General features: G+C 38.2%; 1 protein-coding gene across 5 annotated transcripts in view; it reads right to left on the bottom strand.

Annotated features, from left to right (window-relative positions):
* The window catches only part of celf1 (cugbp, Elav-like family member 1), a 67,035-nt gene that overhangs the window by 33,671 nt on the left and 10,785 nt on the right, over positions 1–22,579 (bottom strand). For 4 of the 5 annotated variants that reach the window (XM_063470760.1, XM_063470769.1, XM_063470779.1 and 1 more), the window contains exons 3-5: positions 13,602–13,721; positions 8,132–8,319; positions 452–534 (exon numbers count right to left, since the gene is read on the bottom strand). In XM_063470760.1, the coding sequence (XP_063326830.1) occupies positions 452–534; positions 8,132–8,319; positions 13,602–13,721 (391 nt within the window). Of the gene's footprint in view, positions 1–451; positions 535–8,131; positions 8,320–13,601; positions 13,722–19,648; positions 19,844–22,579 lie in introns of those variants that run through there. The other variant, XM_063470796.1, reaches the window with a different exon arrangement.

The raw sequence follows: 22,579 nt of genomic DNA, 5'->3' as shown, positions 1-22,579 counted from the left end.
AAAAAAAAGTATGATTGTAAGGATCGGGATTTCAAAATGAACCAATCCTGACAAACAGGGGGAGACAGTTTTTTTTCTTAAACTGATATTTTATTTATTTTTTTATCTTCCTTAGTCAATTTGCCATTTAATTCCTCTTATCTGCAGTTTTACTTTTCTATTTTTCCAGTATTATTGGGAACATCACACCAACTGCCATGCAAAGAATCTGGAGGGTAAATGCCTAGTGCAGCTCTGTGGACAACTGCTGAAAAAAATAGAGACGTCACAGAAATCAATAGCCTTTGATGTCTCAAAATGAGTGATTTAATTTCCTTTCAGACAGACAAAATATGCTTAATCTCTATCCACTTTTCTGATGGACAACCAAAAATTGATACAAAAATTAAGTTCAAGGTTTCAATGTGAACCGCACATGTGTTGAAAGGGCAAATCAAAGACTATCACCTACCCCTGGCAGAATCTTCATGTTGTGCAGAGCATTCTGCGCTTCTAAGGCTGATTTGCGGCTATAGTAAGTTACAAAACAGCAACCTGCCAGAGATTGAAAAAGAAAAATCTTACTCAGCTGATTCACATCATACAAAGATCATGTTTTTTTTCCTTTTTTGCTAATTAAAAACAAAGGACATTAACATAGCAAACCTAAAATAAAATCAATATATTCAATTTTAGAAGATTAGTAGTATAACTGGTTCAATTAATTCAGTCTTTTTTAAAACATAAAAATAAACAAATATTACTCTATTATTATTCTGACATTTGCTAAACCTAAAGTGTTTTGAGGGGTTATTTTGCCACCTCTAGAAAATGCACAGAATGTCACATAACAGAAGAAGCAAAGGACAAAAAATGCCTTGTATTACAATATGCATTAAAAATAACAAAATGACAGTGATGTAAACTTTTTTAAAATCCTGTACCTCACAAAGTACAAGGGAAATAACTACTGTTAACACTTGATAAACATGCATAGGCAAGGTGTTCATAAAATTTAGCTCAAAAAAGATAACCCTATTATGCACGCATGCATTTTGCAAATAACAATTCTTAACTCATTAATGTGGTCAGTGAAGAATACATGTAACATAATTTAACCTACATGTTCATAGAGCACTTTATTCTATACATGTTAAGCACTTAATCTAATCAGAGATGGAAGCCAGAGCACCCAGAGGAAACCCACCCAGGCATGGACAGAACATTCAAACTCCACAAAGTAAGGCCCCTGTTGGGTTTCCAAGCAGGAATTTGAATGCTGCGAGGGGACAGTGCTAACCACTCCACCACTGTGCTGCCCATGAGCCGTTTAGAGCCACACATGATTTTAAAACAACATGAGTTGTGTTTAATTCATCAACAATTTACGATTATTATTATTTATTCAAATCAGAACCACAATAATACGTATATGCTGTTGATGAAATGATATTTAATCTATTCCGTTTACAAAATTAAAATGTTTCAAGAAAACAGCGAATTCTTTTTAAGAATTGTTGAGGACTGATTTATAGACAAACATGTGGGATAATACCACAGCAGTAGTTGTGCTTTCCATCTTTTTATCTAACACACAGTGAACAAACACATTATAGGTTTCATAAAGTACAGAAACTTCTATATGTTAGTAGTTCTCCAAAAGCCACTTGGACTTGTTCCAATTAAGGACAGATAACAAATGTGTGTTGTAGTCCCCATCACTATAATGGCATACAAAGTCTGGTTATTGAAAAACTTTCACGGGAGCTTCATAGAAGCAGTATAGTAATATAAAAAATTGGAAAACATCTCAGAACCAAACAGTATACCAGGGTGTCCAAACCTTTTGCAAAGAGGGCCAGATGTGGGGAGGAGAGGTGGGGGCTGACCATTCAGCCTGACATTCTACAAACCATTAATATTAAATGCAAATGAATTCTTTAATGACATTTTTATTGCAAATGGCATACTTTTCATTTCTTCACACAGAACGCAAATAAATCTTAACTTTTTTACCAAAAATCACTGTTGAAAGCTTTTGAGAAGGTTAAACATATCCTCCAATAAAAATCAATTCACTGAGATTTTAGAATTCATTCCCCTCAAAAGACTTAACAAATAACTTGCCTGCATTAATGTGAAGGGTGACACTGAGATCTCGATTGCATTAAGAAGGCCAGGTCTGGCTCAGAGACAGTGATTTTGATGCACAAGATGTCATGCTGGTGAGTGTCTTGTCCTTATGCGCTTCTTGCTAAAGTTCATAACCAAGAATGTCTTGCCAAACAAGCTTATCAATTTCTTAGAAATGTTCAAATCTCTTGGAACCTGCTTTCATAAAGCTGGTGGTAAAAGTTGAAAAGCAGGAGCTGTTGGTGCCAAATGTGACACTCAGCGTCACACTGTAGCTTGATGAGCTCCACCTGCAGGTGGTCTGGAGCGTCACCGGGGTTCACGGAGAAAGGAGAGGAAAAAAAAAATCAGCAAAATCCAGGACACGCTGTTGAAACTCCTCAGCGAGAAATGAGATGTCTGCACGATTCTCCTCATATGCACACTGATATTCGTCTGTGGAAAACTGGTGATTTTTATTTCCTGTAGCAATGGGAAATTTGGAGTATTGGGCTGCATTTGTGACTGTGGTCAAGTTAGCTATCATTTGTGAGCCGCAGTGAGGCCAGCCACCTCCTATCCGCCATATAAATTTTCTTGCACTTTTACAACTGCACCGATTCTCCTTCATTGCTGATCGCAAATGTAAGCTTGCGCAGACATAAAAACAAACATTGCACTGAAAGAGCCTGATTGCATCATATTCAAAAATTCATTAAAAATCACCCTTGATAGTTGACGTGAAACTTTCAGATTTTTTCTCTCCTCTGGGCCAAGTTTCATCTCAAACTGCTTTCATACTCCCAAGAAATGACAAGTGTGCTCAAATTTAAAAACTTCAAAGGAATGTGATAACGTCCTGTTAGAAATGTTAGAAAATTATAACATCACATACAAATTTTATTAAAATTCATCTGTGACTGTAAACTAGGGATGGACCGACCCGATATTACGTATCGGTCCAATACTGACCTAAATTACTGGATCGGATATCGGAGAGAAATAAAAAAATGTAATCCGATCCATTAAATATCACAAAAGCACCTCACAAAACTTGTCGCGACATGGCGTAACTTCGTTCATAACCTTACCACATCGGAGCTGTATGCGTCATGTGATAGAGCGGCTGCGCGAGACCTCTCGGCGGTCTGGTTGGAGCCTCACTACCAAACCGGCATTTCATCTCCGAGAAAGTTATCCCACAGAGAAGTAAAGCAAGTGTGTAAGTTCATCTCTGAATGTTTGTAAAGCATTCTCACGTTAAGCTTAACAACCGATATATGGAGCGACTGCCTCTTCTCTCTTCCTCCCTCTCCTGTTGCTACTTCAATCGTGAAACTGATTGATCAGCTGATCAGCTTTTCTGTCAAGTCCCGTCTCTCTTGTTTGTTTTGGCCCATTTTGCACCAGAAAGAGGAAACCAGCAGCTAAACAACAGCAGTACGTTTAAGCTTGATAAGCTGTTGTCAGAATTTATTTAATATTACTTTCTACACCAGGATCCTTTTCTACGTAGCTGACGGCTGGTAACAGTGCAGGGGTGTGTCTAGTAAAGTTTTGCCAGGGGGGCAGGTAGGGCATTAACAGGGAAAGGGGGGGTACAAAGAAATACTTTTCTTTCTTATTCTCATTTCAAATGTCTAGCTTTTAATAAATAATTACCTGAATCTTATACCCAAAGTTTTAATCTGATGTAAAATGTATAGAAGTCCATTACTGTATATAGTAACTATTAATTCTAATATACCCTAGTAAGCTGTAGTACTTTTTCCTTTGGGAAGGTACCATCTGTGCAGTCTGCAATTCTGTTGAAGAAAGATGTTGAATCCATTTAATTATTGTAGAAAAATAACTGATTTCTGTGCATTTTTTTACATGTATTTAATTTTATTTATTTACTTATTTTTTACACACGTACATTAAATTTAAGTTGATTACGTCATCACGAGGCGGAGGGTGGGGGCTGGTTCCCTTTTTTTTTTTTTTTTTGCTGGGAGTTGGCAACCCTATTAGTTAGGTTGTTTGATATTTCTGCTAAGTACTCTTTAAAATACCAGAATAGGGAGGAATAGGGAGGTGTAGGTTTAAGTTTATTAGATTGATCAGTATTGCTGAACTATGAAATATTTTGGGTGCAGTGTATTTTTTGCATACAGGTATAACAGAATAGCTTTAGTGTTTTGTTTTTTAAAACTTGAGTATGAACTTATACAAAATGCAGCAAGATATTAAAAATCGTTTTATTGATTAAAAAATACACTACATCGGATTCATATCAGTATCGGCAGATATCCAAATTTATGATATCGGTATCGTGCCATCTCTACTGTAAACATGAAATTGTCAGTTGACTACTCCTCTGGGTTACCTTCTCTAGACGTGTGCTAACTTTCATCACAAAATGCTGCAAGATTCCAGAGAAATTAAATTCAACAAGGTCATTTTAATAAACAAAACTTTACAAAAACAAAAATTCTATCTTTGATAGCTGACATGAAATTCTCCATAAATTCCACTCCTCCACAACTCACACTACATGTCTGCAACGTTTCAGCTCCAACCACTGCAAATATTTCTCTTTTTCACCTTTATTGGAAAGTGTAGTCATGACAGACAGCCTTGGAAAACAGCCCTACGTGTCCATTGGTTTTAAAGGGCTGGATTAACCTAATCGATTTCTTAGTTAGAGTGGCTGCAACTGCCATTGCCCCAGCAGAAACAGAATTGAAGTCTATCCCAGTTTCCTATCACCCGGCCGTGGATCTCTAGGTGTGCCAAGGAGCTAAATTGAAGAAACCGGTCAGCTTGACTCCATGGCAGTTACATTGGGTCCAGAGTCTAAAAGAGCAGCTGCCGAGGAAAATAAATAAATAAATGAATAAATAATCCAGCTATCCTCCATCTTCAACAGGTACAACATCCTGGACAAGCAAGAATTCCCTCCACTTGCAACGGACCTCCTCCCATGCTCTCACTCATAACCATCACCCAGTTGTGAAATAGTGCACTCAGGATTGTTCTGCCTGGTCTGCAAATCATCTGAAGGTGAGTAGAGCAGCCCCATCTCATTAATCTCGGGCCACAGGTTCTCCCTCAGATAGGTCTACACACCCTATACATCACCTAGCATCTCCGAAAACTCTCTCTAAACCCTATCTATTCAAGGCGCCATAGTCTTGGACATTTTAGAGAATTTTCTTGGCAGACACAGGCACAAATGATATTCCTAAACAGCAGCCAACGATACTAAAATGCACGCTTCTGCATCTTTTTGACACTGTAAAAAAAACTCTGCCATAGTGTTTTTATCTCTGACCCCACTCATACCTGTGGCTGTGGAATGGGGCAATTAAGCAAGGTGCTCAACCTCAACACCTGGTTTTCCTCCATCTCTATTGGCTTGATTTTGTTCTTAACAGAAATGTGGATGTAATCTGGAGAGTACAGTCTATTTGGTGAATTATGCCCTCCCACTTATGATTGTTTAATTCCTTCCAGAGAAAGTGGGCGGGGTGGAGGTTTGCCTGTAATGTTTAACAGTTTAAATGCTCACCTATTAAGGTTGATAAAGTCTGTAGCTTTCAGGTGCTGCTTTTTAAAGCATAAAACACCTCCAAAATTTTGTTTTCTAAATCGTCAATAGTATTTTTATGTAATCAAATTATTTTTGCTGGGGATTTTATCATTTATGTTAATGATCTTACTTATTTCCCTTATCTTAATTCATTATCCCCAGAATAATGAAGTCTTTTGGTTTTAAACAGCATGTTGTTGGACCTACACATAACCATGGACATACTTTAGATGTTTGGGGAGGGTTTTGTTGTTGTTGTTTTTTTAAAAACACCTGACTTCAGTATTAACTCCGTTTATGTATTTAATTAGATCATGTTTCTTCTTTCCGTTTTCCAGGTGAACAGACAAATGAGGCCATGGTAGTACACTAACAGCATTTTAGTGAAGAGAAAAAAAACAGAAAAAAACAAAACAATGAAATGTCTGTGAAGGTTCTCAGTCATCCAGGTCATGGTAGTCTAAGGAGCTTGGAAAGAAAAGCATCTGGACTTCTTTAAGTTTCTTGAAGACATTTCACCTCTCATCTGAGAAAGAAGGCATCTATGTCCACTATGAACGACCATTTTAGAACAGAGGGGGTGGCTTACGACACCAACTTTCTGGTATCTATAATCCAGGGTTGAGATCCTTCCCAAACGCTGTTGCTCTTACAACGGAAGAAGCTTCTGGGATGAGAAGTGAAAATGTCTTCAACAAACTCCAGAAAAGTCCAGACACTTTTGTTTCTAAGTCCCTTAAAATCTATGGTGAAGAGAAACCCCTTCACAACACCAACCAAATGAACAACACTCTCCAGGAGGAAGGTGTATCGCTATCCAAATCTACCATAAAGAGACTGCATGAAAGTAAATACAGAGGGTTCACTGCAAGGTGCAAGCCACTCATAAGCCTCAAAAATTGAAAGGCTAGATTGGACTGCTAAAAAACAACTAAAAAGCCAGCACATCTCTGAAAAACATTCCTTGGACAGATGAAACCAAGATCAACTTCTATGAGAATGATGACAAGAAAAAAAAAGTATGAAGAAGATGTGGAACAGTTCATGATCCAAAGTATACCACATCATCTGTAAAACACGGCAGAGACAGTGTGATGGCTTGGGCATGCATGGCTGCAGTGGCACTTGGACACTAGTTTTTATTGATGATGTGACTAGGGCAGAAGCAGCTGAATTAATTCTGAAGTGTTCAGATACATACTGTCTGTTCGAATCCAGCTAAATGCAAACTAAAGTTTGCTAAAGTCAAACTGATTGGCCAGAAGTTTATTAAGGTAAAGAAGTGAAATAGTCCAAGTCAGTCACCTGATCTTAACCCAAATAATTATGCATTTCACTAGTTAAACACTAAACTTCAGACAGAGAGTCTCACAAACAAACAGCAAATGAAAGCTGCTGCAATAAAGGCCTGGCAGAGCATTAAAGAGGAGGAAACCCAGCATCTAGTGATGTCCATGAGTTCAAAACTTCAGGCTGTCATTCCCAGCAAAGGGCTTTCAACCAAGTATTAGAAATTAACATTTTATTTTCAGTTATTTAATTCATTCAATTACTTTTAAGCCCCTAAAATGAAAAGATTGTGTTAAAATGTGCTTTATTTTCTCACATTTTTATGCAATCTTTTTGTTCAACCCACTAAATCAAAGCTGAAATCTGAACTTCAACTGCATCTGAGCAGAACAAAATTTAAAAAGAAAAAAAAAAAAAAAAAAAAAAGTTGTCTCTGTCCAAATATTTATGGACCTAACTATTTTTCAACATTAATTACTGCTAATAAGCACAGCCAGAGAGTTCTTTAACACAGTGGACCGTCTCTTAAATAACACAAATTTTAATCAGATTCAAAGTGAGAAGTTAAAGTTAACTTTATAAATTTTAAACCTATTTTAAGGATAAAATTAAACCCATAAAATACAAAACAGTAGCCCCTGATTCTTTTATCGGTGTCTCTACCCTACCCCTACAATAACATTTTATCTTCATTTACACCAGCCTCTTTAGATGAGCTTTTAAATACTGTGACTGACATTGACACAACAATCAACCATCAAATTTTGATAGAGAGGCATGGGTTAGTATATCTGGGACAGCTCTGCAATGGTTAAGATAATTTCAGAAAAATTGCAAATTTTCTGTTTCCACTAGTGACCAAGGGTCACTGAATTATGGAGTCCCCCATAATTCCAACCCCCCAAAACTCATCCTTGCAGGCTGTTGATGTAGCAATTTTCTCCTTATGAATGTAATGCCAGCACCTGTCCGACAGGTGTCACCTGACCTGAAGACTGCAGCCCATTTAGTTTGAACAAACTGTGTTTGTAATTGTGACAAAGAAGTTACATTTAAGGGTGACATATTAGACTACTACAGGTTCAGAATGAATAGAGCTGTTGCATTATGCCTCTCTCACATGGGTATTTGCGGTTTCTTAATGACCTTATGTGAGTATAACTACATGCCGCCGACCTTTGCTCTGCGGTGGATTCTGGCTGCGGTCTCGGAGAACATTAATCTCGTAGACTGCTCCATAAGGTTCAAACAGTTCACGAAGCTGCTCTTCCGACCAAGACCGGGGAATCTGTCCAACAAACATTTTAATGGCATCAATATCTGGTTGGTCAGGGTGGTCCAGGGACCCATTCATCTTCTTCCCACTAGAAAGACAGACAACCGTCCATTAGATTGGAGCTAGAAACAAACTTAAAAGTATGCATTAAACAATAGTGTACATGTACAACATTTATCAATTAGGGTCTGACAGAAAGTGGCTATGGTCACATTTTCACACATTTCTCTAATAACACCTCTGATTAGGAGCATAAATGACTGATTGTGGTTTTTACTGATTAATTTTGTGAATACTCACGAAAGGGGCAAAATATACTAATTGAATTAATTTCACTTTAATTTTACTCATCTAGCACCAAATCACAACAGCAGTCACCTCAAGGCCCTTAGGGTATTCGCCTCTTTGTTAGATACACTTATTCAATGACACATTAATGCAAATAACTAGTGAGCCAATCACATGGTAGCAACTCAATGCATTCCGGCATGTAGACAGAGTCAAGATGATGCACTGAAGTTCAAACCAGGCAACAGAATGGTGAGGAAAAGTTATTTAAGTGACTTAATGTGGACAGTTTTTGATGCTGCTGTTCTAAGTATTTCAGATACTGCTAATTTGCTCAATCACCTCTAAGAGTTATAGAGAATGGTCTAAAAATTAAAAATATCCAGTGAGCGGCAGTTGTGTGGGTGAAAATTTCTTGTTTATGCCTGAGATCGGAGCAGAATAGCCAGACTGCTTCAATCTGATACGAAGCCAACATTAATTCAATAACAAGCCCACTAAGGTAAACAACCGTGATATTAAGAAGTCCATCTCTGAACACATAACACGTCTAATCTTGGAAGAAACGGGTTACAGCAGTGGAAAACCATGCCAGGTGCCACTCCTATCAGATAAGAACAAAACAAGAACAAGGAAATTGAAGCAATTCTAATGGTCTGTTGAGTCAATGTCTGCTGTGAACGGTAGAGTCAGAATTTGGTGTAAACAACATGAAAACATTAATCAATCCTGTTTTGTATCATCCATTCAGGCTGGTGGCAGGGCAGTGGTGTGGGGGATATATTCCTCGTCTCAACTGAGTATTGTTTGAAAGAAAGTGCTTTTTTCAGGCTGAAGACCAGAAGCTGCTGCTGGCCTTCTACCGCAGTATTTATTTTTAACTCTTTCACTATAAAAGGAAATACAGCTTTAAATAAAAGCATATACATAGACTGCTGACACAAACACTTAATGTCTTGTATATATGATGTTTGGAAAGAGCAAAAAAAAAAAAAAAAAAAAAAAGATGTTGAAATCGGGACTTCTGAGGAATTTTACTATCTTGCAGTACACATATTTATTGCTAAATGTACACTCCATTACAATTCTTTCCAGCTGACTTCAAGAGGCACCTGGAATAATGAACCTGGCTAGGAAGGGTTACTTACACAGGACTAGCATTTAAAGAGCAATGGTCCACCATCATCTCTGGGAGAAAATCCAGCTTAAAAGAAGCCATGCTGATAAAATCTGTATCTTTCTTCTTCTTCAGCACAATGAAAGTAAATTCACAAGGCGATCAGAAGGTAGAGGCAAACTCCAGATTGCACACTTGCTGTTAAGTCCCTGAGGACTGGTGTCATAGGGCAGCAGTGTGCAAAAAACCAGAGGGAAAAAATAAAACAATCCACATGAAAACCCGTGTATTTGAACACAAAAACAAACCAAAAAAAAAAAAAAAATCAAGTAAAGGGACACCTATGTTTGAGATGAAAGAAGAACAAAAACGTCAGAGACAAACTGGCAGGCCTTCAGGTTAGCTTACCAGGCTCTGGGACAGAGACTAAAAACTGCATGTAGTTCATGGAAACAGAGGGATGCTGGGATAACTGGGACTAGAGAGCGTAATAGCCATATGAATGACCACAATCAAAGTGCTGATGATCCAGGGCCTTTGTGAACATTTCTCCTAGGCCAGCAAATCTGGCTGCAGCGTCAGATAAACAAGGTGTCAGATTGATGGTGATAAGGCCCAGTGGTCAGAGGGAATGAAAAGGGGAGTGAATAGTACTCCCCAGCCAGCAGCTAATCCCTGGACTAGCTACACCAAGAGTAACAATTAGGTTCCGGCCTGAGGGGCCCGTGTTTTCGCTGTTGTCTTACATGCTGCACAGGTCTGTGTGTGATTTTTGTGTGTAAAGATATACATGAACCAATATCAAATAACGCCTTTGTGTGTGCAGCCTAAACTCACAACTACACACAAACAATTAAGTTCACCAAGGGTTACACTGGAAAATAATTATATCAAGGGACATACAGTTTACTGACATGTTATAATTTAATATAAAAACATGCTTTGACCCACATAAGTCCTCAACAAAGAAACAAAAAAAGACACTGTTAGTTGAGCACAACTATATTAATACAATGACAAACAAACCAGGCAATAATTTACTACGAATTAAAAAAAAATAAACAGACCGAATCTGCAAAAGGCAGCATTTGACCTCTGTGCCTTCATTTCGACACAATGTAAGACAGTACACACTTTCCTCCACTGTCTAAAAGACAAATTGGATCAGATTAAAACACACCCGTCTGTTATTCCTTACATATGCTGCACTCTGCATGGGCATCTTCACTTTTCCCCTCCTGGTTAATATTTCTATAGTTATTATTTAAATATTCAGCATTCACTGAAAAGTCCATCCATCCAGGCTTATCCAATTCAGGGTCGATCCCAGTTCCATCCCAGCTGTCTTAGGCAACTCTCGTTAAAATGATGTTAACACCATAACTGTATTAACGCGGCAAATCTCCGTTAACGAGTTACCGCGGATCGCCCCGTGCGTGGGGCTGCACGGCGTCAACGCGTTAGCATTGCGGTTAGCGTCAGCAGTTACCTCGTTAATGTGTTGACGCCGTGCAGCTAGCACTACTAGTATTTTCACCATTTACAACAGCGCCATAAAGTGCAAAATGAAGAGTGTGTGAAACTGTGTGCTGTATCCCAGACCGCGAAGTCTCCCAGCCTCCTGCCCCGAAACAAACTACCTTACAAAACTCGTATACCGTATTTTTCGGACTATAACCTTACACTAAAATCCTTTCATTTTCTCAAAAATCGACAGTGTGCCTTACGTATGAGTTCTGGTTGTGCTTACTGACCGCGAACCAATTTTATGTGGTACACAGCACTCAGTAATCTGTCAAAAATGCTTTAGTACAACTTTGGTAAGGTACCGCTTAATGGATTGTCGGAGCATTACAGCCAGCGTAGTCAGGAGCCTCGCGGAGTAATGCATACTGTGCTTAATATTACCGTATTGTGTGTGTATAAGGACCACAAATGGCACCTGTAAGAGACACGGTTACGAAGCGGATTTCAAACTCCAGGCTGTCAGTCACGCAGTAGAACTTGGGAACAGAGCAGCTGCGAAATCTGTCAGTCTTTGTTATTATGCTCAGCGTCTTTTTAGTTTACATTTTGACTGCACAATTGTGAGCGTTTTGTTATGCACAAAAACAACATTGTTTTTATTTTATTTATGGAGAATTATTATTTAATAAATGCTAATAATTTATTTCTGAATAATTTTTTCATGTACATCTATGCTGTATGTTAATAAAAGTGCCTATGTGAGATCTGGGACACAGTATGACTAAGAACTCTCTTTTTGTTCTTACTTTATGGCTTTAAAAAATATCGAGAGATATATATATATCGTATATTGCCATCCAGCTAAAGAATATCGAGATATGAATTTTAGGCCATATCGCCCAGCCCTAGGTGGAATTGAACACAGGACTTTATTGCTGTGAGGCAACAGTGACAACCACTGTGTTAGACAAATTTCCAGAACCACTAATTTAGTACAAGAAGCAATATAAAAACATCCCATATTACACAAAACTGTATTACTGGCAAATCTTACTGGAGTTATTAAAAGTAAAAAGGGATTAAAATGATCCATAATAAAGGGAGCGAATTAGGCAAACAGATGGTTAAACCTGTTACAAATGACTTCTTAGAGATATTAATTAGGGCTGGGTATCGTCACTAATTTCTAGAATCGATTTGGTTCCGATTCACAAGGTCCCGAATCGATTCGATCCACGATTCGATTCAATTTGAATTGGGGAAATTTTGCCTTTATCAAGGCAAAATTTGATACACCTTTATCAAAGGTGTAAGCATCACAGCAGATCCCTGTGTGTCAAAATAACTGAGGATAAAACACAGAAAAACATGAAGGCGGTTTTCCTGGTCAGCTTTGATGTGCATAATTAATATAAGATAATAAATGTGTGATTTCAACAAAGTGTGAGTATATCTGAAGTGCTTGTATTAATGGGTGTGAATCAGTGAATGAGGCATAATAAAGCACTTTGAGCGATATATAAGAATTTGTACAAAATATGACAATATATAATGATTCCCTTTCTTTTTTACTTTATCTGTGACTTAAATGCTGTGATATTTTACATTAGTTATTACGACAGGCTAGCTGAACATAAGGATTCCTATCAGGCCATGATGAGTTGATCTTATTTGCAGCAAATATTGGTTTGCTGCTTTATAGATTATTTGTGCAGTTCTGAGGTGGACCAAATCTTTAAAGTATTTAATTTGACAAAAAGTGGATTTGATGGTTCTATGCAAAAATAATAAATACACCAATACACCTTAATAATTTAACGCTGGTATCAGATTTTATATTATTCAGATTAGATTAGATGAAACTTTATTAATCCCTCGGGTGGGTTCCTCCGGGAAACTCAGTATTTGCGTTATATTGTGCATATTCACGCAACTTACTTAATTACAGCTTAGATTAAGAGTCTTTACCGCACTTTGTTGTCATTTACATTAGTGCTGCTTTATTGCTTTTCTGTGCTCTTAGTTTACTTTGTGTGTGTACACACATACATGCATGCAAACACACAAGAGAAGAAGAAAAGACAGATGAGTTGAAGGTGACACTATCAAGACGGTAGACAGTAACTTGTTATCTTAAGTGCAAAAAATGCAAAGTTAATGTAATGACAGACATTGAGAGAGAGAGAGAGAGAGAGAGAGAGAGAGAGAGAGAGAGAGAGAGGTGAAAGAAAGGTGAGAAAAAGTTGAAAAGAACGGTGCTTCTGATGAAACTTTTCCAAACAGTGGTTTGGACATCGACCACAAACTATTGCAAACAAGGAAACGGCAACAGCAACTGTGAAATGTGTCCAACTGGTGCATCCTTTGCTCTTAGCTTCCTCTGACTATGTTAGCTAGTCTTCATTAGCAACCAGTGCATTTTTGCTAATGTGGACTTTTAGATGCAGAGTAGTTATGGTGCTACACACACACACACACACACACACACACACACTTACCCCCTCAGTTCCAGGTTGGGGCCTTCCACGGTAGAAAGGACATGTGAGGGCAGACAAGTGTGCTCTGGAGACACATACAGTGTTTCAGGGTCAAGGCTATCCATCCAAGGCCTAGTAGTACTGGTAAGAGAAAACACAAACCCACACATACACACAAGAGACACATCAGGACAAGACACAAAAAAAACAATTCAGGGCTCTAGAGTTCGGCCAATTTGGTCGCAAATGCGACCAAATTTCTCAATGGTGCGACTAAAAAAATATCCTAGGTCGCACCAGTGCGACCAGCTGTTCGAGTTAAAAAAAAAAGAAAAAAAAAAAAGAAAAAGAAAGAAAGTCTCTGCAAATCTGCAAGTCTCTGTGTGGCCAAAAGCAGACAACATTGTGCCTATATCGTGGCCTAAATCAATCATGAAGGTGCTGCTTAGAGGGCCGCTGAAGCACCGCAGCACCGACTCCGTGCTGCTGCTCCATATCGTGGTCTAAACCAATGAGAGATAGTCAATAGCGGAACCTCTCAGATGCCGATGCTCAAGGTAAGATGTTCAGATACTGAGATCTTCAGTTCAAAGTCTTTGAGGCACTTTTAATTTGGACTTCCTTTTCATTTTATATATCTTGAGATATTTTAAGTTTAAATTTCAGATCAGTGAAGCACTTTAAGCACAAGAACTTTTTCATTACCGTATTCTTCGGACTATAAGGCGCACTTAAAATCCTTTCGTTTCTGTTTTTTTATGTGCATTAAAGCTATATAAATATTTTACAGTGCAAATGCAAATTCCTTACTGACAGTTTAACCAAAAGGCATTTCCAGTCGAAATTGGCCGATATATCCTGAGCATAACCACGTATAATATCCACAAAACTTAAAGGGGTTATACACACACACACAATGCACAAGGCTCCCGACTACGGCAGCCGTAATGCTACAACAATCCATCAAGCGGTGCGGCTTCGTAGCTTAGCAAAGTTGTACTAAAACATTTTTGACAGATTTTTTAGCACTGTGTACCACCTAAAATCGGTTTGGTAATAACGGTAATAACGATGGCCCGCTTGCATGCTCTACCAAAAAATGTACTTTGGTGTGCATCTGACGGACAAAAGCCAAACCAGTTCCACATTACTGAAGTTGCACCATTTTTACAAACCAATTCTGGTTCACCTGTTTCATTCAACGATCCACTTTCGCCCTTCTCATTCTCCGTCGCCGCCATGTGCGTATGATAACAAAGGCACTGCGCATGCGCGTTTTACCCATGTTCTATCGTGATATTTCATTTTCTTATCATTGCCTCACATTATACCGGTATTACCGTTGAACAATATGATATGGCCCAGCCCTAGTCAGGACCCTCACAGAGTAATATGCGCTTCAACATAATATTACCGTATTGTGTGTGTATAGGGACCTCAAAATGGCACCTGTTAAGAGACATGCTGCTGTGACAGAATTTAACATTAATGAATCAATGGTACGGAAGTGGAGGAAGCAAGAAGAATGAGTTGACTAAAGTTTGACTTCTCTGACTGTTTGGTTTCGCTTAATGCACCTTATTATCTGGTGCGCTTTATGGTCCAAAAAATATGGTAACTTATCTTTCTTGTAGAAATGTGCTCCAAATAAAGAACTTTGTGTTGACAAGATTGTTAGTTAATCATTTACAAATCAATGTTGTCTGTATGGACAGCAATTTTTTTTTAAAAAAGTGAACATGTAAAGCTGCGGTGTTAAGCGATCTGGTTAAAAAATTTGGGTGCACCTAACTTTTGTGCTGGTGCACCTAAGAAAAAAGAAGTTAGGTGCTCCAGTGCAACCATGACAAAAGGTTAGTCTAGAGCCCTGAAACAAATATGTTTTTTAAAAAAGAAAACAATATTTTACAAAGACATCCAACACATACATAAATATGCTAGCGCTTATATTCAAAGACACTCAAGCTAAGTTGACTTCAGTGATTAGGCATACCTAATCACTTTATCTAAAGATGGCAACCCACAGGAAGCAAGGATAATCTAACTTTGCATACAACTGAACATTAACAAACAAATTATTCATAACCCAGCAATTCACAAAAATATTAAAATGACTGTGGTCTAAATGAAATAATGATTACAATACCACATTAATGATCTTAATTACTGTTACAAGTCTTTACCAGTTTGCATACTAGTCAATGCTACCACCACCATCAGTGGTGGGTGTAACATATCCAGAAGCTGTTTGCTTGCCACAACTGAAATGCAGCAAAAAAGAGAACATGCTACTGACTTCCAGACAATTAAATGTTACTGTAGAAGCAGGAAAACATATAAAGTTAAAGCCAACAGCAAAATAAAACTACAGATAGTGTGTCAATAATCTGCCACAATAGTCGAGTATTTCCCAAATAGTCTAGTAGTTCCCAGGGAATTTCAAAATGTGTTCTTGTTTAAAAATGCCTAGGCCATTGAGTTACAGCTAAATATCAGCTGCAAATGCTGCTGACGCGCTTGCATTGTCAGGCCCTGAATCACTACTAGTGCTCCACATCTGTCTTGTCATTATTTCTATTGTCCCTTATCACTGTTTTCACTTGCTGGGCGAAAGCGGATCGTTGAATGAAACGGTTGAACCAGAATTGGTTTGTAAAAATGCTGCAACTTCAGTGGTGTGGAACTGGTTTAGCTTTCATCCGTCAGATACACAACAAAGCACTATTTTTGGTACGCATGCTAGCGGGCCGTCGGTATTACCGTGTTTTTTGGAAAATACGGCACACTTAAAATCAATCCTTTGATTTTTCTGAAAATCGACAGTGCCCCTTATAATCCCGTGTGCCTTATGTATGAATTTTGGTTGTGTTTACTGACCTCGAAACGATTTTATGTGGTACACGGCGCTCGAAAATCTGTCAAATGTTTTAGTACGACTTTGCTAAGCTACGAAGCCGCACCGCTTGATGGATTGTCGGAGCATTACAGCTATCGTAGGCAGGAGCCTCGCTGAGTGATACGTACTGTGCTTCAACATAATATTACCGTATTGTGTGTGTATAACCTCTTTTTAAGTTTTGTGGATATTATACATGGTTATGCTGAGGATATGTCGGCCAATTTCCACTGGAAATGCCTTTTGGTTAAACTGTCAGCAAGGAATTTGCATTTGCACTGTAAATTTTTATATAACTTTAATGCACATAAAAAAACAGCTGCTTGTTTAAGTGAAAATACATTGATGGGTTTTTTTGTTTTGTTTTTTTTGCACTAATAAATTTGTGGAGTTGTAAAGTATTTTGTCTAGTGTCAATTATATCGTCAGTTATATCATTATCGCAAATTTTCAAATGTATATCGTGATAAATATTTTTGGTTATATCGCCCTGCTCTACAATAGGGCTTAGCCTAATGACCTAGCATGTGCAAACATAATTGGAAATACAATATATACTTTGTTACTAGTAGCCTGTCACAAAAATACACTTTTTTCCCCAATTTGATTCAACTGCATTTTATTTATATAGCCCCAAACCACAACAACAGCTGTCTCAAGACGCTTTATGAAAACAGAAAAACCCAACAATCATATAAGTCCCTATGAGCAAGCACTTTGACGACAGAGGAAAGGAAAGTTTGAAGCCTAATTTTAAAAGTCAAGAAGGTGTCTGTCTCCCAAACCCAAACTGGAAGCTGGTTCCACAGAAGAGGTTCCTGAAAGCTGAAGGCTCTGCCTCCCATTCTACTTTTAAATACTCTAGGAACAACAAGTAAGCCTGGAGTCTGAGAGCGAAGTGCTCTAATAGGGTGATATGGTACTATAAGGTCATTCAGATAAGACGGGGTCTGAATATTTTAAACCTTGTATGCGAGGAGCAAGATTTTAAATTGGATTCTGGATTTAACAGTTAGCCAATGAAGAGAAGGCAATACAGGAGAAATCTGCTCCCTCTCTTTCTAGTCCCTGTCAATATTCTTGCTGCAGCATTTTGCAACTTAAGGCTTTTCAGTAAGTTTTTAGAACATCCTGATAACAAATTAGAGTAGTCCAGCCCAGAAGTACTGACATAGGATATTTCTATCCTATGTCATTGCGCTGTTGAAAAAAAGGAGTCCCACATATTTGTTTAATATGTGCATTGAAGGACATATTGTGGTGCAAAATGACTGCAAGGTTACTCTCAGTGTTACTGGAGGCCAAGGCAATGCCATCAAGAGTAAGAATCTGGTTAGATACCGAATTTCTAAGATTTTCAGAGCCAAATACAATAACCTCAGTTTTATCTGAATTTAGAAGCAGAAACTTAGAAGTCATCCAGGTATTTATGTCTTTAAGACATTGATGCATCTTAAGAAATTGATGTGGGATATCTGGCTTCATGGATAGATAAAGTTGATAACTGAACTTATAGTACTGATAACACAGTCTGACATAAAATACTATTTTTGTCTTCTCCCACAGCTAATTAAAATAATGACCCAGGAAACATATGATTCTTAAAATAATCAGATGTATTTTTAACATTACTTAATAGGACCATCAGAATCAAAATGAAATAAATAAAAACATTACATACTACAAATGAAAGTGCTAGTAGTATTTACTTATCTTTGAGATCATGTTCCCAGCTGCTGATAACCATGCTAAAGATTCTGTCTGTCATTACTTCAGCCATTTGAGAGATGTGTGAGCCTCTTTTCAGGACAAACTCATCTATATAGCTTTGCTTAATACTCGTAAAAAAGAACAAAACAGAATTACTCAGCAGTCTATGTACACTTTCAGGCCAGTGGCCACTCTTTAAAGGATTAGGATGTACACATCCTGGACAGGGAGGAACGCTGGTTTGATTGGGGAGTCAAAGAGGCCATTTACGTGAAAAGAGAAAGACCATCTCTAGATTGAGGAGTTGGCCTAGGGGTAGCTTATTGCCAACTCTGTGAATCTTACTCATGGCCACTGATCAGTGGTCAGGTTGGGGAAATCTGCAGTTAGCCAAGACTGAAGAAGGCACTCGGCCGAGTGACAAAACGTTTCTCCTGCTGAAAACGCTACCTCCAAATGAACAGTATCAACTTTTTGTGATTTCCTTACTTGGATGATTGGTTATCAAGATAGTAAACTGTTATTTTGGTTATATTAAAAGTACATTCATCACTTTACTTGCTGTCACACAGCATTTTTTATTTTACTGGAGATGTTAATTCCAGACTTCACTGACAAAAACAAATAACTTTACCTCAGCAACAATCAGTTACCTCAGGTTGCTGTGTGAATGCTTAATGCATTAGTATAATTCAGAATTATACAGTTTTCTCTCTATTACTATATTAACTTTCATTGCTAGTGAGTCTTGTGGCTTTGACCAGGAGAGTAGTTTAATTTTCTTATCCAATGAGCTGACCCACAGAAGACTGAACCCTGAAAAATAGCCTGAAGATAATCTGCCGACTTTAGCTGTCCAAAATATGTTTTGGTGTTGGCTGTTCACTGCAGTACAAGTAGCATCCATGTTAGCAGCATGCTATGATTCTCTGCTTTACACTAATACAGGAAGTGATACACTCCAGAGGATCGAAGATTTAGCTCAAGACCTCTTGGCTATATATCTTCTAAGTAGAAAATGCGGAAACTCAAACTTGCTATTAAAGCTGGGAGGCGGTCTTGTTGCCTGGTGCAGAGAAGCTTAACAGTTTAACAGATCAGACTTAATTTAAAAAAAAAAGTCCACTATTACTGCGAGAGAGGTGGCAGGGGTGACTTCCGCTTTCGGTGACGTCACATGCATGTGTATTTTGTACAATACATACATTTATATTGGACATATTTATGTGCACATATTCACAAACCTTTCAAATGAGTTAATGATTCGTATCGCTACTACCAAATGATACTCTAAGCACAGCTCACTTACGCGAACCAACCCAAACTCGTCATGACTTGATTTAAACACTATTTTTGCCTGGCCATCAAACTAGTGCTCCAAGCCCAGCAGCTGCCTCTTCATGAGTTGTCTGTGTCATTAACGCTAGCGACAACAGTTAACTTAAAATGCTCAACTACTTACCCGGGTTCTTTACTTCACTGTTGGATTTGTGCTTAACAGACGAAATCGTGTTTTGGATATTTGCTTATTATGTAACAGTGTGACGTTTAAAAATATTGCACCGCTCGGAAAACAAACTGACCACAACACGTGTGGATAACTTGTGGTCTGTCACTTCATAGATTTAACTAGAAGTCACTGTGTAAAATGGCAGTCTCCTTATGCTGAACCATTTCCATTCGACAGCTGTAAAGGGGGTGGAGAGGTTTAAAGGAACTGGTAAGAACCAACATCAGTATGATATTTGCTTCCTTTTATATTTGAATGGCTTAATGTAGAATCGTTCCTTGAAACTAAAAGAAGCGATCTTACTTCTCCCTTTCTCTCCGTAACGATGGTGAAAGTGCACGTGACAATTCCCTTGTTCAAAGTGTAACGTGGTACGGTCCATAGAAAGTCGCCCATGAGGGACTATCGTTTCCTACTTTCCAGCAAGCCTTTAATGTGGTTCAGTTTTTTTGGTTTGTTGTTGTTGTTGTTTTCCCCATTGAAAATAGAAAAAATAATAAAGTTAACAGATATTCATGTTTAACTTTTTAAAAAGGTGTGAAATCTAAATATATTAAAATCAAAAAGCTTTATATAAGTTATCCTTAAAAAAATAATTGTTCGTTGTTAGTGGCTATATTTCTAATTAGAAACACCTGTTAACTGTAGTTGTGGAAAAACATCATGAAGATGTGAAGAAGATGACAATAACAAATACTTTATCTCATATATGGCAAATTATTTAGTTACAGCAATTATAATAATAATATTACTAGATAAATTCTTTTTAATTTTGAGTGTGCCATACCTGTCGCCATTTGAGCTGTCAACAGCCACAGCGTTTAACAGCTTATATGAAGGGATGCCAGAAGCTAAAAATAACTTCATGAAAGTTGCAAAAAATAGTCAAGTTCAAAATGTAGGTAGCTCACAAAAAAGCTAGTCAGAGACATGTGTTTATTGTATTTTTTAATCAAAGGATTTTCATTTAGAAAGGCCAAGCATCCTGTTTAGCCCGTGAGGCAGCACCGAGATACTGAATTATCCCTGTGGTGCTTTTTCAAATTCTCCTCATTTGTCAAGGATAGTGAAGCTGGTGGACGCAAACACAGGATTCTCAGAATAAACGTTTATTTACAAAGAATAATAATGCAACAATATCTTGAGCTGAAAATCTTTGGAAAAAGAAAAAGGATCTCTCTGCTGCTGAAAAAGTGAAATAGTTGAATGCCTTGGACAAGTAATGAAAACCCTAGATATATCACAAATACTTAAGCGTGATCATTGTACTGTCAAGAGATTTGTGGCTGAGTCACAGCACACACAGGTTCATGCTCACAAGCAGAAAAGGCTGCAGTGGGCCTTGAACTACATGAAGACTAATTTTCATCAGTCTTGTTCACTAATGAGTGCCGTGCAACCCTATATTGTCCATATGGATGGAGTGGTGGATGGCCACCATGTGCCAACAAGGATGTGAGGTCAGCAAAGAGGTAGTGGAGTCATGTTTTGGGCAGGAATCACATGGAGAGCGCTGGTCGGCCCCTTCCGGGTCCCTGAAGGTGTGAAAGTGACCTCTGCAAAGTATGTGGAGATCGCCTGACCACTTTCTTCCATGGTACAAAATAAAAGAACCATGCTTTCCGCAACAAAATCATCTTCAATGCACCATCTCATACTGCAAGGAATACCTCTGCATCATTGGCTGCTATCGGCATAAAATTAGAGAAACTCATGGTGTGGCCCCCGACCTCCCCTGACCTCTATCCGGTCTTTAAGTCTGACGTCATTAACCGTGTCTGGGCCCAAACTCCGCTGCAGGTCCATAAGACAAACGATCACTGCGGCATCACTGAGAGTTAAAAACTATCTAAATTCTTTCATCTGTAATAAAATGATCAGTGTGGCTGCTTTACCAGGTGTAACAATTAAGTTAAACATCCAGGCATCCATGAAAACGGAATTTATTAAACTTAACGTAGTTAGAAGTTAGCAAAGAGTTAGCTCGCTAGTTTCCATCTAAATATAATATAGCCTGTCCTGACTGAGAGATTTCTGAAACAAATTAAGACGTACAGCTCTGCTATCACTTCCGACATAAATGAAGACAGGAAAGTAAACAGCAGTGACGTTTGTAGGGTTACTTTAGTTTGGCTAGCTGATATATAACGATGTGCTACGTGATCGCTAGCAACACAGCTACGTTAGCATAATATAAACAGTGAAGGGTGGAGGATGAACGCTAACTTCTTTCCACTCGATAAAAGTTGCCGTGAGTATTCTGCATGGTCAGGGACAAATGCAATCGCATGGCAGGATGCTGTAAATGGACCAAACTTCAGTCAGGAGAAAAACTGAGATAATTCATCCACAATCCGAGGTTAGTCATCAATATACTGCTGCATGGGCTGGGCTGTAGTTGCATCGTAAGGTTTTAAAAACTGAGCTTTAAAATGAATAGCGGTAATAAAAACCGAGAGAGGGCGACAGTGATCACTGACTGTTTTTAGGGGCTTTTTGAGAATAAACAGAACCAGATACAAAGCATTAAAACATGTTAAATAAAAAACAAAAGCCTTATTAAACGCAGGGTAGTTTGGGCCCGGAAGCAGGATTCATCACGTCATCACTAAAAGACCGGATTGAGAACCTTTGAGCATTCTCAAGCAAAAGACCAAGGAGGGTGGAGGTAGTTCACATCCAAAAAGCAGCTCTGGGAGGCTATTCTGACATCCTGCAGACATTCATGTAACTCTCCAAACAGTTACATGGATGCAAGAATTGTGAAACTGCTATCAAATAAGAGGTCCTTAGTTAATATGTAATATGACCTGTTAAGATCTTTTTGATTGAAATAGCTTTTGATTTCAATAAATATGATCTCCTAATGCTGCAAATTCAACA

The sequence above is a fragment of the Pelmatolapia mariae genome, linkage group LG1 (genome assembly GCF_036321145.2).
Source record: "Pelmatolapia mariae isolate MD_Pm_ZW linkage group LG1, Pm_UMD_F_2, whole genome shotgun sequence".
NCBI classification, from domain to species: Eukaryota; Metazoa; Chordata; class Actinopteri; order Cichliformes; family Cichlidae; genus Pelmatolapia; species Pelmatolapia mariae.
Note: the sequence above shows the minus strand (reverse complement) of the source record. Positions and strands in the feature narration are given on the sequence as shown.